This window comes from Dryobates pubescens, chromosome 3, assembly GCF_014839835.1.
Source record: "Dryobates pubescens isolate bDryPub1 chromosome 3, bDryPub1.pri, whole genome shotgun sequence".
Taxonomy (NCBI): domain Eukaryota; kingdom Metazoa; phylum Chordata; class Aves; order Piciformes; family Picidae; genus Dryobates; species Dryobates pubescens.
Genome location: NC_071614.1, coordinates 4,745,560 through 4,762,544, shown reverse-complemented (window position 1 = coordinate 4,762,544; position 16,985 = coordinate 4,745,560). Strand labels below are relative to the sequence as shown.

The window sequence follows — 16,985 nt, the reverse complement described above, 5'->3', positions numbered from 1 at the left end:
CGCCGGGTTTAAAAGGTCAATAAATCACAAGGATGAACTCTTGGCGGCATTGTGAGGTTGGGAAAGTTAACGAATGACCCCAGGAGCCGTGCGACCACGGTGATTTCGGGGGTGTCAGGAGAAGCTCCTTCCCAAAACGTTTCAGAAAAGTGAGGTGCAAGCAGAGAGTGCGGCGTGAGGCAGTCTGGATTGTGCGGGATGTTTTAAATTTACGACTCAAAAATGCCTAAATAGCCAAAACAGAGAGCGAGGGAAGGGGTGAAATAATCTATTTATGACGCCAGGGGCACTGAAAAGGTCACAAACGGCCAACATTTTCTGTACAAACCAGGGAGCTTTTACTTTCTCGGCTTAGATTCAAAACACACCTTTCTTCCTTTGATCCCAGATCAATGAGCTGGAGAAACAGTTTGCACAAATCTCCCCAACAAAGTCAGCGGCAGTTTGCTTAGTTTATTACCTCATGTTCATTCTATAGAGAAACATTTTCTTTTCTGCTGGAAGTGACAGCCCCAAAAATCGCTGTAAAGTGTATTTGTCAGCAGTCCTTCTACTTCTCAGTGCAAGCTCTTGAAAGGTTTGTTCCTTTGGGTCACGAAAATGTTTCTGCGAAACAGGGTAAAAGGGACAGTTTGGAGTTTTTAAAAAAGGGTAATGCGCCATCCTATGCATTAACCCCTAGACAGCCAGATTTGTCCGAGACGGTAATTCGGGTTGAGCTGGGAACGGGCCCGAGAGTGAGCGGAGGTGGACCCGCTTCGTTCGGCAGAGCCTGGCTGATGCCTTCGTTTCGTTTTGCTTGGAAGTCATCTTGCCTCTCAACTGAGCGTTCTGCTCTCTGCAGGAGAAAGCACACATCTTTTCCTCCTGCCTGAGTTTGCTTCGGTTCCCCTGACTCAGGACGTGCCTCGGGAACCGGCCGTGCTCCGGTGCCTGACCCGTCCTCGAGCAGCTGGCCTGGGGTGAAAGGGCTGAGCTGGTGAAGGGCATGTCACCGCCTCGGCCGTGAAACTGAAGTCCCTGTCACACCAGCCTTAGAAAGGTTTGCCCTGAAGTGTCGTCTCAAAGGCGATGGACTGAAAACGATTTAAAAAAATCATTTAGTTCCTAACGAGTATTCCTGGCTGTTGTCGCCAGGTCTGTATCACGACGGCTTTGCAAGCGGAGTGTGTCCCGATCAACACCTCTTACAATCAATTTTAAACGCATTATATTCTTGCAAGATTGTCGTTTTTCTGTACTAATATGAGATCAGTTGGCACAGACACATGGGCAGGAATATTGTTTTCACCTCCGGGGCCATCTGACAGAAAGAACAGAGCCAGAGCTGTTCGAATCGCTGCCCCTCTCTGTCTAGGACCAGTGCCTGGGTTCGAATGGAGGAAAAAGAGGTGGGAAAAGAAAATATCCCTTCTTTTTGCGTGGGTTTGGCCAAATACTAGTCCTCTGGCGATGGTTCCGGCTCCTCTCAACAGAGATAAATACTGTTAGTCTGGATATATATCGCCTGTTTCTGATCCCTAACGAGCAGAGGGGAGCAGAACGGATGAGTGCAGGAGTACCTAGGGAATTTCCTTCCCGGGGTGGTCCCGGGAAGCTCCCACTCGCCACCGCCGTTCGCTGCTTTTCAGAATACCCACAGTCTGTCAGAGGTCACGAAAGGGGTTTGACGTTGCACGACACAGGAAATTCGGTGTTAGAGTAAGTTAATGGTGAAGCTAGCTTCATTAATTTAATTTCGGCGAGAATTCTTACAATATCGGTTTATTTGACACAAGTGGCTGCCCAAACAAAGGTGTCGCTAACCAAATAAACCGCTTTGATCTTCAGCTTAAAGCTCAGTGGCTCCTCAAATAAGCGTTGATGCATTTAATAGCACTGCACAACAAGGTAAATATTAAGCAAAGCACCCGTGAGAACTCCATGTTTTACAGGAGTTAGTATGCCAAAAAAGTAATAGAAATGTTAGCGAGTAAAACCTTTTGATTACGCTGAAGTGCCGGGCTTTTAACAGGCTTTGGGGGGTTACACTTGGTTGAAGCAAATCATAGAAATCCTGAACAGGGCTATGCAACAAGCCAGGTGTACCACAAAGCTCCATTTAAATCATATCTAAGGCAAATTATACCATATGCAATGAATACTTCGGCAAAAACAAAAAACCCAAACTGAATAACTTTATTAGGACGCATGAAGAAGGGAAATTGGACATATTTCATGGGCTTTAGTGTGGATTCAATATCCTAATGCCTAGATGGAGTTTCCACCTTTCTTGAGATTGCGGGGTAGCACAGGTTGAGGGAGCAGTGCAGGTGATGTCTCAGCTCGTTCGTCGGAGTTACGTTCGAAGTTACTGCTCAGAGCAGCAGCCTCGCGTGTCTATACGGGAGTTACGGACCATCTCGGTACAGATGGGAAAAATCTGTCCCTTCCAACGCTTTCGGGTCCCTGTTGGTCAGAGTTGTCTCTTTCTGGTCGGGAAGGTGACGGACGAGTGTTTGTCTGATGACAGCCCGATAGCGCACGGCCTCGGTGGGCTGGTCTCTGCTGCCGCTGGAGGAGTCAGGCTGCAGTCCAAGGGCTGCAAACGAATACGCCGTAGGTTCTCCCTGGAACCCAAGCTCCGAGGTTTCAGGGGGGCGGGGGCAGCGCTGCCCGTTCTGGGCCCCGCAACTGCTCCAGGTGCTGGGCCGGGCCGCGCCGGGAGGAGCCCTGGGGACCGCCCCACGCCCCAGCGGGAGCTGCCGCCGTCGCGCCCGCCGCCGCCGTCCGGCACCGCGCCCGCCCCCGCGGCCCCATTGGCCAAGCCCCAGCTCAAATACGGTCGGGCGCCGGCAGCGGGATCCAAGCGCCGAGGCCGTCCCGCTGCAGCGCTCGGCCTGGGCAGCAGCGGCGCGGTGCGTCCCGTCCCGACATGAGCAGCCCCGATGCGGGCTACGCCAGCAGCGACGACCAGGCGCAGGGGCGGTGCTCGCTGCCCATCATGATGCCGGCCATGGGCCCCTGCTCGTGGGCAGAGGCGCTGAGCCCTCTGGGCGAGGCTAAAGCCAAGGGCGAGGTGGTGCCGTCGGGGCCGTCGGGCGGCAGGAGCAAGAGCGAAGCGCGAATCCGGCGGCCCATGAACGCCTTCATGGTGTGGGCGAAGGACGAGCGCAAGCGGCTGGCGCAGCAGAACCCGGACCTGCACAACGCCGAGCTCAGCAAGATGCTAGGTGAGCGCGAAGGCTGGCGGCGGGTGCCGGGGTGCCGACGGCGCCGGCGGGCGGGTCGGGAGAGCAAAGAATCTGGGGTAGGGGGTGGGGTCTTCAGATCTGGGCTGCGGGCAGGGGCCAGGGTGCCGATGTGCCGGAGGTCTCTGAGGGCGGGTGAGAATCGGGGGTCGGTCTGTAGGCTGGGGCGGCGGCAGCGCGGTGGTGGCCGGGCGTGGGTGTGCGGCCGGTCTGACGGTGTTGTGGGCGCAGGTAAATCGTGGAAGGCGCTGTCGCTGGCGGAGAAGCGTCCGTTCGTGGAGGAGGCGGAGCGGCTGCGGGTGCAGCACATGCAGGACCACCCCAACTACAAGTACCGGCCGCGGCGGCGGAAGCAGGTGAAGCGCCTGAAGCGTGTGGAGAGCGGCTTCCTGCAGCACGGTCTGGCGGAGCCGGCGGGGCCCGGACTGGCCAGCGAGCCCGGCGGCGGTGGCGGCGGCAGGATGTGCGTGGAGAGCCTGGGTCTGCCTTACGGCGAGCAGAGCTACGCGGCGGCGTCGGGGCACTACCGGGACTGTCCGCCGCCGGGCGCCGGCTTCGACGGCTACGGGCTGCCGACCCCGGATCCGTCGCCGCTGGACGCGGCGGAGAGCGAGGCGCCGTTCTTCGCGGCGGGGCTGCAGGAGGAGTACGCGCTAGGGCCCTACGGCTACGCCTCGCATCCGGCGAGCGAGTACCCGGCGGCGGCGGGCGCGGCCGAAAGCTCGGCGGGAGCGGCGCTGCGCCGGCACCTGCCCCCCGGAGAGGTGCTGGGGCCAGGGCCCGGCTCGCTTCAGGGGCTGCTGGGCTGCCCGACGCCGCTGCACGCCTACTACGGGCAGGCCTACCAGCCGCCTGGTCCGGGGCGCGGCCCGCCGCAGCCGGCGGGCGCGGTGGGTCAGCCGTCGCCGCCGCCGGAGCCGGGGTCGTGCCGGGAGCAGCTGGAGCACTTGCCCCAGGAGGAGCTTCTAGGCGAGGTGGACCGCACCGAGTTCGAGCAGTACTTGCGCTTCGCCTGCAAGCCCGAACTGGGGTTGCCCTTCGCGGGTCACGACGGCGCGGGGCTGGCGAATCCCGAGGGCGCGGGCCCCATCTCTTCGGCCGTGTCGGACGCCAGCAGCGCCGTCTACTACTGCGGCTACCCCGACGTGTGAGGGACTGGTTCGGGGGCCTGCCGCGGACATGCGGGGAGTTGCCCGGCTCCGCTCCTATTTATGTAATTTATTGGAATCTTGAGAACTGACGGGACTCTGCCTCCCGCTCGAGGTTTAAGAGGGGAACTGCCATCTCGCTATCCAGGTGGTGCAGGTCTTCCCTTCGCTGTCTGACAGTGACACATAAAACTGTTCCTGCTGTGGAATCATGATGCTGGTTACAGATGTGGAATGCCATTTGTGAGGTCTTGTTAGAGATCCCTGTGCTTTTGTAATGTACAGAGGGATGGGTTTTGTATGTTGGGTTTGTACAGGATAATTTTGCACTTTTACAAATAAAGGGGGAATAATAAAAGTGGCCACTCATAGCTCTTCAAGGAGCTGATATTGTCCCTTGTTATCAATTATTATTCTTTTTTTGAAACTACTTTCCCTCATGGACCTTGCCAGAAGCAGTAGGTCCTGTCATCCTTTCTGTAGAATTTGTCTTCCATCTCTCTCACTCAAATTCTAAACAAATCTTTAAGCGTTCAGACCCTCTCTGCTTCATGCTCTTTAATTTTTTCCTTTTACATTCGTGGTTGATAAATATGACTGATTTTTTTTCAGGTTGGGTTTGTTTTGGTTTTAACATAACTTCTTTTATGTTTGAGTGTAAAAACACAATATCCAACCTCTTACCCACACAGGTTAAAGGGATTGTCTGTTTTTGATGTAGTCATGAGCGCACTGGATGCCATTAAAAGCTGCTCCTTGCTGGAATGGCCCGGTAAGCTCTGGTTAAAGCACCTTTCCCGGAGAGAGGCTTTGGTATATCCCGGTAGGTGCCCTCGCTGGGCTGGGGAAGGGCAGTAGTCGGGGCTATCAGACCTCCCCTGTGCAGATCGAGAGCAGTAAATCGGGTGTCAAAGTAGGTGAAAAAATCCGACACGAGCCTCTGAAGGCCGGCCAGGAGCAGCGTCTCGGGCAGCCAACAACAGATCCTTTCTCTTCCTAAAAAAATCCCTCCGTGTTCTACATCATGGCGACAAGAGATAAAAATATCTTTGATGGACAAACATGCACCCTGCAGTTAAACTGATTGATAAATTCATTATGTTTATTGCCTAATTGGGGGGGGGAGGAGGGGGAGAGGAACAGTCATGTGGGTCGTTTGCTTCCCAAGATAAAGCTGTGGAGCGGAGCCCTGGGGAGGAGGGGAGAGGGAGAGGAGCTGAAGTGACAGACTTGCCACTGATAAACTTGTCTTCCAGCGGGACGGGAAATTAAATTGGGTGCTTTTCCAAATTACATTTAAAGAGGCACTGAAAGATAAAATAAGGCACACGGGCCCAGGGGCAAACTGCCACATGAGTGGCCAGCACAGTCTCTCTGGTGAAAACTGACGAGCTAATTGCACGTTATTAGTTAAGTCTTTAACGAAAATGCGTCTCTTTAAAATGCCCTCTCTTTCTTAATCTTCCCGTTTTACTTTTCACAGTCTTCAGTTATCAGAAGTATGCCTAAAATACCCACCCCACCAGTCTCTTCACACCTTTTCCACGTTTACACGAGGAAAATGAGGCATTGCCGAAGGAGGAATGACCCCAGGACAAGGACGTTAGCTAACTTCCTGACTTTTTAACTTGAACGTATTTATTACGTGTTCCTAAGCACAGACACATAAACCTGGTAAAGAAACACCACTGAGGAATTACGGGTTTGTATTGGTTGAGTTTTCCTTTTACCACACAGTTTTATCCTACAGGATTAAATTGACCTCTTTTTGCCCTTTCCACACACGTTTGTAGCTTTCTGGGGGGAAATGGCTTTGTTTGGTTTTGGAAATAAATCATTATTAGGTTTTTGATAAGTTGGGCCCTCGTTTGTCGTCTTTTTCTTTTCTTTTTTAAATTTATTATTTAGGTGCAGGTTTTACTCCCTGCTCTCTACTACAACTTGTCAGAGAGGTGAAAGCTGATGTGAACTTGAAACTGTAAGAGGGTTCAAAAGGAGGGTCGAAAACCTTCTACTTAGTTTTATAATAATACTGGAAGTGATTGATAATAAATTGTGTTACATTAATATATAGGTTTGGGGAAAATAATTGGACAACATTAACAGTCCTGGGTGTCAAGCAGTGTGTGGTGATGATGATGTACAGGCAGAGCCCCTTTGCACAGAGCTCTTGAAGACTCAGATCTAAGGAGCATTGTTTTCCTGAATATAGACAGGCATGTACTTTTTTCCTTTCTTTTTTAATTCTCAGTTCTCCTCGGTCCAAACCCTATTTTCCATCTTGAACCTCCAACTCTAAGTCATAGACTCCCAAAAGTAATATACACCCAATTGAAAACATCAAACCTTCCTCACGGCCCACGGGCGCCTGTGACAATCAGGAATTAAAAGAAGCCCCCCCAGACTGGTTATCTTTTTCGGGTATTTTCCACTGCACAATTCTGGCGATCAGGTGGTGGAGAAGGTGCTGCCCTTCCCGGGAGGCTCTGAAGCAAGCTGCAAGGATGTGCTGCAAACTGAGGTGTCCTGTAGCCTCTTCACACTGCCATTGCCACATCCTTTCCCACACTGCACCCAGGGCAATTCACTCCCTGGGAACAGCATCTGTGCTTCTCTTTGCGGGTCTGGTACACTCCAAAAAGTAACTCCAAAAGTTCAGGTGACACGTCTTCAAACCTTCCTATCCTCGCCAGAGCAGCCACTCCCTAGTTAAACAACCGTATTAGCAGGGCAGCACCTTCAGGCCCCTTCCCACAGGACAGCGGGTGCTCTCTGCATCTCTCACAGGCTTCTGGTGCCCTAAAGGTATTCAGCTCTTCTCTTTCCCCACCCCCTCTTACCAACTCGTTGTGTTTCAAGAGGTGTGTAGTCAGATGTGGTTTTTCCTAACACAGACAAGGTCCTTGAGTGGGTCTCACGCTGCCACCAGAAAAGGGTTTTCCATTTTTTCCCCCTTTTCCTTTGAGTTTTGTGTGTGTGCTCTCTACCCTTTAGGTATATCAGTAGAAGGTAAGTAGGCTTGGTTTGAGCAAAAGAGATTTCAGACAAAGGTGCTGGTTTAAAACCTGTTACAAGCTGCGTCTGTACAGGGCAGGTGGCAGGGAAAAGGCAGGAGGGGAAAATAAAACCAAACTCGGTAATGGGGAGTAGCTGAGACTGGGAATGTCAGGAAGCAGTCTCATGCTCTGAAAACTCTAACTGTGTGGATTTCTGTCCCGTTCTGGTGGTTGTCTGCTTTCCAAACTAGAAGTGTAGAAGACATTTAAAAAGCAGCAACACTGCTCGAGGTTCTGGGGCATGCCCGAAGAAAGGCAACAGAGCTGATGAAGGGTCTAGAGCACAAACCCTACGAGGAGTGGCTGAAGGAACTGGGGTCCTTTGACACGGAGAAAAGGAGGTTCAGAGGAGACCTTCTGGCTCTCTACAACTCACTGAAAGGAGGTTGGAGCGAGGCGGAGGTTGGTCTCCCAAGGAGCAAGTGGACAAGAGGAAACAGCTTCAAGCAGTGCCAGAGGAGGTTTAGGTTGGCTGTTAGGAAAAATTTGTTCCCCAAAAGGCTGTCAAGCCCTGAAACTGGCTGTCGAGGGCAGTGGTGGAGTCACCATCCCTGGATGGGTTTGAAAAACATATAGATGTGGTGTCGAGGGACGTGTTTTACGGGTGGAATTGGCGGCGCGGGGTTAATGGTTGGACTTGACCTCGAAGGTCTGTTTCAACCAAAACGCTTCTATGAAACCATCCTACTCTTTCTGCTTAACCTCCAACTAATTAAATGTCTGCAGGAGTAGAGCTTTTTTTTTTTTTTTCGGAAAAATGGGACAGTTTATTTCACCTTCTGTGTGTCAGAATGGAGGCTCTTTAAACACTGCAACCGTCCCTGCATCTATCAGAGTGTGTTGCTCAGTCAGGGCTTCCAGCAGATCCCGGCTCTTTGATACTCTTAAGTGTATGTATTTTACCCGGAATGATTTACTTAGGAGCTCACAGGAGGTCCACGGCACAAAGTGACTTCAGCCAAGATGTGAATCCTGTCCTGGTGCAAATGCTCTGTAATTTTTGTTCCCTCGACAGCTGAATGGTTTCTCCCTATCTGGGATACTGCTGAATTTACCCTCGGTTTTATTTATTGGGCTGGGGAAAAAAATCCCTCAAAGTCTACCAAAAAATATAAAATAATAGAATGATTGTCATGGGGACTAAGGAGTTTCTACAGTGTCAGAAGTACTTTATGAACACGTTGAGACTTGCGTTGGAGAGGGGAAAGTTATTTGTGTTCTCTCCCTGCTTTGGGGAGATGGGGGATGCAGACCCACTGCTGCATACACTGATAATCTGGTCTCTGGATTCCAGCATCCCACAGCTGAAGACTGCGCGAAATGACACTTAGATTACTTCTGAAAGTCCTCCAAAGCCACCTTATTGGGAGCAGTATGTGATTCCCTCCCTCCCCCCCCCCCCAACCTTAATGCCCTTTCTTTGCCCTACTCAGTTTCTAGCTTGGGGTCTTGGGAGTCACTGGTGCTCAGGGTTGCTGCTGCTGGTGATGCTGTGTGGGACAAGCCCTGTAAACTCTCGATGTCGCGTTTTGTCGTGCTGTGGATGAACTACGTGACGCAATTACACCGCTGCGTGATGCATCCGTCTCCCCAGCACCCCTCAGGCAGTTACGGCGGGTGCCCGTTCCCGGATTAACCGTGCCGGTACGGCGGGAGCAGCCTCCGGCAGGGGGGAATCCCTGGGGCCATCCACCGCTACTCGCCCTCTCCTGGCAGCCTGCTGGTGCCAAGACCCGCTTTGGCCCCTCGGTTCCTCGGCTAAACAGCAGGGACGGAGACTGAAGCAGCGGTCCTGACTGCACTGGAACAAGGAGCACCGGCGGCGAAGCTGTGCCGTGCTTTAGGCAGCTCCTGCTCGGTCTCTGGAGTGAAACCAGGGAGATCCCCAGGACAGTGAAATGTTGGGGTGCTCCTGGTCCTGCTCCCCGCCTGCCGGGGGATCACCGCCCAACCCCGCTTAGCCCCCGCACGGAAATTGTGGTTCCTTGGAGGGAAAAAAAAGGCGTTGTCGGTAACGGCGAGGGAGATTAACTAATGACGGCACGATTTAACCAGTATTCTCCCCTTCCGCCAGTAATTGCACATCGCTTTTCTTTAAGAAGCCGAGAATGCATTTGTCAGGGGCACGCTCACAATGACCGCACTCGAACAGTAATAAAAATAATTCGCAAAAACACCTCAAAAAGGCCTTTGTAAATGACTAACAGCATTGTCTTCACAGTCCTTCTAAATATTTCGATGAGCAGAGTGTCGGCTCGGTGTTGAACGCACCGTGATTTCATGAAATCAACTTGCTAAAAAGGCAGCTCACGGAGGGGAAAGGCAGGAGAAGCTCCCACCGAGCAGCGACAGCCAGACAGGAACAAATTTGTCCCTGTGCCCGGAGCGAAGCCGCCACGACAGGAAGCATGGATGCACCGGAGCATCTCCGCGCCGTCACCGAGGGGCAGAGACTGTGAGGGGCAATGAGAAATCCCCAGGGCAACGAGATGTCGGGGCGCTCCCGGCCCCGCTCCCCGGGGAGCCTCGGCGAGGACTGTCGCGACAAGCTCAGGTGCCGGGTCGAGCCGCGCCAGGAGGAGTCCCGGAGCCCGCCCCGCGCCCCAGCGGGAGCCACCGCCGCCCGGCACCGCGCCCGCCCCCGCGGCCCCATTGGCCAAGCCCCAGCTCAAATACGGTCGGGCGCCAGCAGCCACCGGCAGGATCTTAGTATTGAGGTCGTACTGTTGTAGCTCTCGGCCTGGGCAGGAGCGGCGCCGCGCTGCAGTGCGTCCCGTCCCGACATGAGCAGCCCCGATGCGGGCTACGCCAGCAGCGACGACCAGGCGCAGGGGCGGTGCTCGCTGCCCATCATGATGCCGGCCATGGGCCCCTGCTCGTGGGCAGAGGCACTAAGCCCGCTGGGCGAGGCGAAGGCCAAGGGTGAGACGGATCCGTCGGGGCCGTCGGGCGGCAGGAGCAAGAGCGAAGCGCGAATCCGGCGGCCCATGAACGCCTTCATGGTGTGGGCGAAGGACGAGCGCAAGCGGCTGGCGCAGCAGAACCCGGACCTGCACAACGCCGAGCTCAGCAAGATGCTAGGTGAGCGCGAAGGCTGGCGGCGGGTGCCGGGGTGCCGACGGCGCCGGCGGGCGGGTCGGGAGAGCAAGGAATCTGGGGTGGGGGGGTGGGGTCTTCAGATCTGGGCTGCGGGCAGGGGCCAGGGTCCCGATGTGCCGGAGGTCTCTGAGGGCGGGTGAGAATCGGGGGTCGGTCTGTAGGCTGGGGCGGCGGCAGCGCGGTGGTGGCCGGGCGTGGGTGTGCGGCCGGTCTGACGGTGTTGTGGGCGCAGGTAAATCGTGGAAGGCGCTGTCGCTGGCGGAGAAGCGTCCGTTCGTGGAGGAGGCGGAGCGGCTGCGGGTGCAGCACATGCAGGACCACCCCAACTACAAGTACCGGCCGCGGCGGCGGAAGCAGGTGAAGCGCCTGAAGCGTGTGGAGAGCGGCTTCCTGCAGCACGGTCTGGCGGAGCCGGCGGGGCCCGGACTGGCCAGCGAGCCCGGCGGCGGTGGCGGCAGGATGTGCGTGGAGAGCCTGGGTCTGCCTTACGGCGAGCAGAGCTACGCGGCGGCGTCGGGGCACTACCGGGACTGTCCGCCGCCGGGCGCCGGCTTCGACGGCTACGGGCTGCCGACCCCGGATCCGTCGCCGCTGGACGCGGCGGAGAGCGAGGCGCCGTTCTTCGCGGCGGGGCTGCAGGAGGAGTACGCGCTAGGGCCCTACGGCTACGCCTCGCATCCGGCGAGCGAGTACCCGGCGGCGGCGGGCGCGGCCGAAAGCTCGGCGGGAGCGGCGCTGCGCCGGCACCTGCCCCCCGGAGAGGTGCTGGGGCCAGGGCCCGGCTCGCTTCAGGGGCTGCTGGGCTGCCCGACGCCGCTGCACGCCTACTACGGGCAGGCCTACCAGCCGCCTGGTCCGGGGCGCGGCCCGCCGCCGCCGGCGGGCGCGGTGGGTCAGCCGTCGCCGCCGCCGGAGCCGGGGTCGTGCCGGGAGCAGCTGGAGCACTTGCCCCAGGAGGAGCTTCTAGGCGAGGTGGACCGCACCGAGTTCGAGCAGTACTTGCGCTTCGCCTGCAAGCCCGAACTGGGGTTGCCCTTCGCGGGTCACGACGGCGCGGGGCTGGCGAATCCCGAGGGCGCGGGCCCCATCTCTTCGGCCGTGTCGGACGCCAGCAGCGCCGTCTACTACTGCGGCTACCCCGACGTGTGAGGGACTGGTTCGGGGGCCTGCCGCGGACATGCGGGGAGCTGCCCGGCTCCGCTCCTATTTATGTAATTTATTGGAATTCTCTCGGGAGAGATTTGCAGACCCCGGCTGGGCCTTAGATGCAACACTGTCGAGCCGATTGAAAGCATGGTTCAAACTGGGTTTGGACTGCTGTGCCAGAATTGTTACATCTTCTTTGTCCATGCCGAAAATCGTTATTTATGCAACATCAGCACTGTTACTTTTTTTTTGCCCAGAACACATTTTTAATAACTATTTTTAACAGTAATTACCCCTTTTTTTGTACTACCAGGAAATAAATTCATGTACAGTTGTTTCTGTGAATTCTTCTCGGCGAATTGCCCTTTCAGGGTGGGAAACCTATGGTTAAACCCATCATGCCCTAAAGGTGGAGTGAAATGAGTAAAGATGGCTGTGTGACACTTTCACTATGACAATGGCTCTAAAATGATCTCCAGGACCAAAGCAGTTGTGTTCCCAGGTGTGGCTGTCTTCCTGTTACAGAGGTGAATGTCTGGTCCTGTGGTGGTCTCTCCTTGAGCACAGAATGTGTGACTGCACTCAGCTCTGGGTTTTGCAGGGTTGTTTTTTTTGTCTGGTTTGTATGTGCCAAATGGGGTTTTCAGTAGTCATTAATGCAGTGACAAAAATCTTCCTCCCTGAACCTATAGAAAAGACCAGGTAAGTTCTTTTTAACTACTTTTAAAGTGTGCCTGAAAGTCCACTGGATTTGGATACCTGTAGAAGTGAAGGTGGTTCTGCTTTACATAGTGGCTTCTGTTTGAACCAATTCATTCCCAAATAGCTTTGGTAGTGCTTAGTTTCTACTTTCTCTTTCCTTTCTGCTACTCGCCTTCCAGTAGGTTTACACCATTTTATTATGGATTTCAAGCTTGTGTTAGCAAGCAGCAAAAAAACCCCCAACACATCATCTTGATTGCCTTCCATCAACTGCCAGTATCAGCTATTAAAATAAGATTATTTTTTGAAACTCCTGTTTAGCTGCACTGCTCTGTGGCATTCTACCAGTGCAAGAGTGCAACTGCATCTCATCCCCTTCATAACACTGACAGGTAAGCATAAAGCTAACAACACTCCTGTTGCTTCTCCTGCTTAAGACACTGGAAGGTCAACCTACAATAGCTCCAGTTTAAAAAATCAAATGTTTTGATTTTTAAATGGTAGTTCAAAAGTGTTACCATTAAACAGAGTTAGTTATTATTACATGCAGCTTATCTTACACTAGATTCTTAGTCTGAGTTGTGGATGAGGAGATGCCACAGAAGTTCCATTTACTGCTGTCTACAGCTACCTGAGGGGTGGTTGTAGCCAGGAAGGGGTTGATCTCTTCTCCCAGGCAACCAGCACCAGAACAAGAGGACACAGTCTCAAGCTGCACCAGGGGAATTTTAGGCTCAAGGTGAGGAGAAAGGTCTTCAGAGAGAGTTGTTAGCTGTTAGAATGTGCTGCCCAGGGAAGTGGTGGAGTCACTGTCCCTGGAGGTGTTCAAGAGAGGATTGGATGTGGTACTTGGTGCCATGGTTTAGTAGTCATGAGGTGCTGGGTGACAGGTTGGACTTGATGATCTTTGAGGTCTCTTCCAACTTTATTGATTCTATGATTCTATATAATCCATACTGACCATTTTCTCAGCCTCTGTGATGTGCACAGAGCCAGCTGCATTGTTTTCAAACAGCTGATCTAGTTCAAGCACAGCTGGAAAAGAGTATTTTAGTTATTAATTCAGGAAGTGTAATTTTATTGAAGTCAGAAGAAACTGATTCTGTCCACTCACTTCAGTGACAACTGAACTGCACCAAAAGGCAGTACTGAAAAAGACCTCTTGAAGTCATGGGTGCCTCCTATTGTCACTTTTTTCTCCCTCTACTTTGCAATGAAGAAAGTGTGAAGGCCAGTTTCTAACAGGGAGTTGGGTGCAAGGTGGGCAATAACACTGTAGCATCTATGCCAGTGTTTTAAGAACATCATAGACATTCTTACTTGGAAGTGATGTATTTGGGAAGAAACATTGAACATGTTACAATTACAGGCTAGTGAAAGCTTAGCAGTGAAAGCTGTGCAGCTGAAGAGATTGGATTAGTCCGGCGGTTGACCTATAGATGACCAGCCCTAGTGCTGACCATCATGGTACTTGTAATCTTTGGTTATCTCCTTTGGTTACCAGCTGCTAAAACCAGTAGAGATGCTCTTCCTAAGGAGGTGCTCATGCCATTGCACACATTATCACTTAAAACCCCCCAAAGTGGCAAAGGCAAACATGAGATACACTCTCAACATCTTTAGGTATATTGACAGAATAGGAAGTTTGTATTGCCTTTTCCCCCTTGTATTATTAGTTCATCACAGATGTCCTAAGGCTAAGTTTTCTTGTAACACAGTAGTTACAGCCACAGTGCCCATCTGAATTAGGATAAAATAATAAATCCTCCACTAAAAGAGAAGTAGGGAAAGGAAGTAAAAATGTAGGAAATCCCAAAGTAAGGTTAAACAAAACTTCCAGAATGAAGTTTATCAGCTCCAATTAACATTTAGGGAGTAATGTTATGATGCAGGCATTCACTGTAAATAATAGACACACCTCCTATGGAGCTCCACCCCAGGCATGGTACATGAAGACTGAAACTGCTCCTTGATTACAACACTCCCAGCACTTTTCCCTTCCCAAGTTGAGTTCCCCTTGCTTTCAGCTGCAGCTACGAGAGCTCATCACTTCTGCACATCATCCCAGGCTTTTTGCTTGGTGTGAGACTGGTGCAATGCAATCGATCCCAAAGGAAATGTTATTGCATAGAACTTTGTAGTGTTTACAGGATGCAGCTCTCCAAAGTATTGTTAAATTGCCTTAACCTTGAGGCAACCATTTTCCTGCCTCATTTGATCTGTCCTCTTGCTCTTCCCTTCTTCATTTGCACTCTGCCTTCTAATGCTGATTTCCTCCTAGGACTTTGTCTATTGTCTGCATAAAATGAAGCAGAACCCGAGGAATGCCTCATCAGATGGCAGCATTTATCCTCTCCTGCTATATGAGCCTGTGTTTTTGGCCTGCTACAAGGTGAAAACCAAGGAATGAATGTTATTTTTGAGATAACAGTGCAGGACAGAAAAAACGATGCTGTGGAATAATTGGTTCGATTGCCAGTTCTGGAATGATGACTGTTACTATGGCTTTGTCTTTTCTGTACCCTTCCTTTTGCTACAGGCTCCTTCTACTCTTAATCTTTGCCTAGTTCACGTTCTTCTTTCTTTTGCTCACACTTGCATTTCTCCATAATGGCCTAAATACTTTTGTTTGCATATCTTCTTTCCATTCTTAAACTATCAAGCTTTGTTTCCTTTCCCCTTAGTTGCTTGGCTTTTAAAATCCCTTTTCCTTTCCTTTTCCTAGTTCCCCATTCTCTTTATTCTTTCTAATGTTCCTCAGCCTCTTCTGACTCTGCTGCTGTCCAAACTGTCCCTTCAATGCAATGCCTCTTTTCTCTCTCTTTTCACAGCTGGTGCCTGCTGTTCACCCCTGAGTTAGCACCACCTTTAGGAGCTGTTTCTCCTGCTTTCCTGCATCACATTCTATGGTCCAGTGCTCCTCATCACCCTTTTTGGAGTTTCTAGTTTCAATTTTAGAGCTCCAACTGTAGGACTCTGGGAACTTTTCACAGAGGACAATCATAGTCACATCGCTGGCAGTGAGTCAATGCTTACCCCAGGCTAAGTACTGAAACGGTGCTGCAAGAGGCTTCTAGGACTGATTGAATGTGGCTGAAAGAACACATTTTTCTCTGGCCTTATTTTCAGAAATATCTGACCAGTTTTAGCTGAAACTACTCTGTTAGAGCCATCTGGGATGAAAGTAAGGTTTTAGAAACAAAGTCCTTACTGAAAATGAGATTTTACCCTGCCTTCTGCATTTTTAATAAGCAGCAGTTCAGAGAAAATAAATTTCCATCCTTTCCCTTATCAGAGAGAAAACTCACTTCATGGAGTATTCTGTGGCATTATCAGGGGAATATAACTATTGTTCACATGGAGGGTGGCTGCTCTCCTTGCCCATAGAGAATATATTTAGGTACCAGAAAGTCTTGGGTTCTTTCCAAGGCATTGTGGAATTACTTTATGGTGTCCGATTTACTTTAAAGCTTCTTGTTATTGCCTTTTAGAAACAAAATTTATCCTGCACACATCCTGTTTGAAACAAAAATTTGTCCCCTGTTGAACAAAGATAAAGCATATTGGAATATGCTTTAGTGGCTAAAGGTTGTGCTCAGCTTGACTGGGAAGGTGAACCAATATTTGTGAACTCACGGATTGGGGTGGATTGATAAAAGCAAATTCTGGTTTCAAATACAAAGACTTAGTGGAGAACAGCTGAAGTGTAGTGAGGTGCAGTCTTGATTTGGTCTTTTTAATCACAGAATCAGTCAGGGTTGGAAGGGACCACAAAGATCATCTAGTTTCAACCCCCCTGACATGGGCAGGGACACCTCACACTAGAGCAGGCTGGCCAGAGCCTCATCCAGCCTGGTCTTAAGCACTTCCAGGGATGGGACCTCAACCACCTCCCTGAACAACCCATTCCAGGGTTCAGATACTGGAAGGCCACAATAAGGTCACCTCGGAGCCTTCTTTTCTGAACAGCCCCAACTCTTTCAGTCTGTCCTCATAGGAGAGGTGCTCCAGCCCCCTGATCATCCTCGTGGCTCTTCTCTGGACATGCTCCAGTGTGTCCATATCCCTCTTTATGCTTTATTGTAGTGGAAAGCATCACTTCTATAAGTTACTGTGAGCTAGACTGCATATATTTCCTTGATTATGTGAATGTTCTTTCAGGATAATGCTTGTGTAAAGTTGACTGTGAAAGCAGGGAATGCTTTCCATGAGTAAGGTGAGGAAAGGTTGGCATCAGATGAATTCAATATCTGTCAATTTTGCATATGTTTGAATTGGGTGGGATGTCTGAAATGACATTACAAAAACACTCACTAGTATTGGTGTGAGAATCTTGATTCACAAAGTCCTAGGCTCGAATTGGAAAGAATGGATTCAATTCAGCCTTGATTTGGAATTACAGCTTAATCCTGTAGAGAGCTATTTCATGCACACAAAGCTTGCTAGGGTTTTTCAAGACACAAATGCTGTGGCTTCTGTTCTCAGATGGAATTTCTTATGTCATTTCACTGCAAATATTCTTGGAAAGCAGAATGAGAAACTTGCATTCGAAACTGAAGCAAGAAAAAGAGAGAAGAGTAAAAGATCTATTCTGCTATTCATCA

General features: G+C 51.5%; 2 protein-coding genes across 2 annotated transcripts; both read left to right on the top strand.

Annotated features, from left to right (window-relative positions):
• The first annotated feature begins 2,863 nt into the window (after nucleotides 1-2,863).
• Nucleotides 2,864-4,495, top strand: LOC104303525 (SRY-box transcription factor 17). The gene is made up of 2 exons (XM_054180197.1): nucleotides 2,864-3,212; nucleotides 3,462-4,495. Exons 1-2 carry the CDS (start codon nucleotides 2,915-2,917, stop codon nucleotides 4,379-4,381), a joined length of 1,218 nt encoding a protein of 405 aa, XP_054036172.1. The 5' UTR covers nucleotides 2,864-2,914; the 3' UTR covers nucleotides 4,382-4,495.
• A 5,720-nt stretch (nucleotides 4,496-10,215) lies between these two features.
• LOC128899919 (transcription factor SOX-17-like) lies at nucleotides 10,216-12,024 on the top strand. Its single transcript, XM_054180196.1, has 2 exons — nucleotides 10,216-10,515; nucleotides 10,766-12,024. The coding sequence occupies exons 1-2, from the start codon at nucleotides 10,218-10,220 to the stop codon at nucleotides 11,680-11,682; spliced, it is 1,215 nt and encodes a 404-aa protein (XP_054036171.1). The 5' UTR covers nucleotides 10,216-10,217; the 3' UTR covers nucleotides 11,683-12,024.
• The last annotated feature ends 4,961 nt before the right edge of the window (nucleotides 12,025-16,985 follow it).

Bases quoted from the DNA above. Each gene is read 5' to 3' on its own strand.
- LOC104303525 (XM_054180197.1), top strand. From the start codon at position 2,915: ATGAGCAGCCCCGATGCGGGCTACGCCAGCAGCGACGACCAGGCGCAG. The intron at 3,213-3,461 runs GTGAGCGCGAAG...TTGTGGGCGCAG, and splicing joins CGAGCTCAGCAAGATGCTAG to GTAAATCGTGGAAGGCGCTG.
- LOC128899919 (XM_054180196.1), top strand. From the start codon at position 10,218: ATGAGCAGCCCCGATGCGGGCTACGCCAGCAGCGACGACCAGGCGCAG. The intron at 10,516-10,765 runs GTGAGCGCGAAG...TTGTGGGCGCAG, and splicing joins CGAGCTCAGCAAGATGCTAG to GTAAATCGTGGAAGGCGCTG.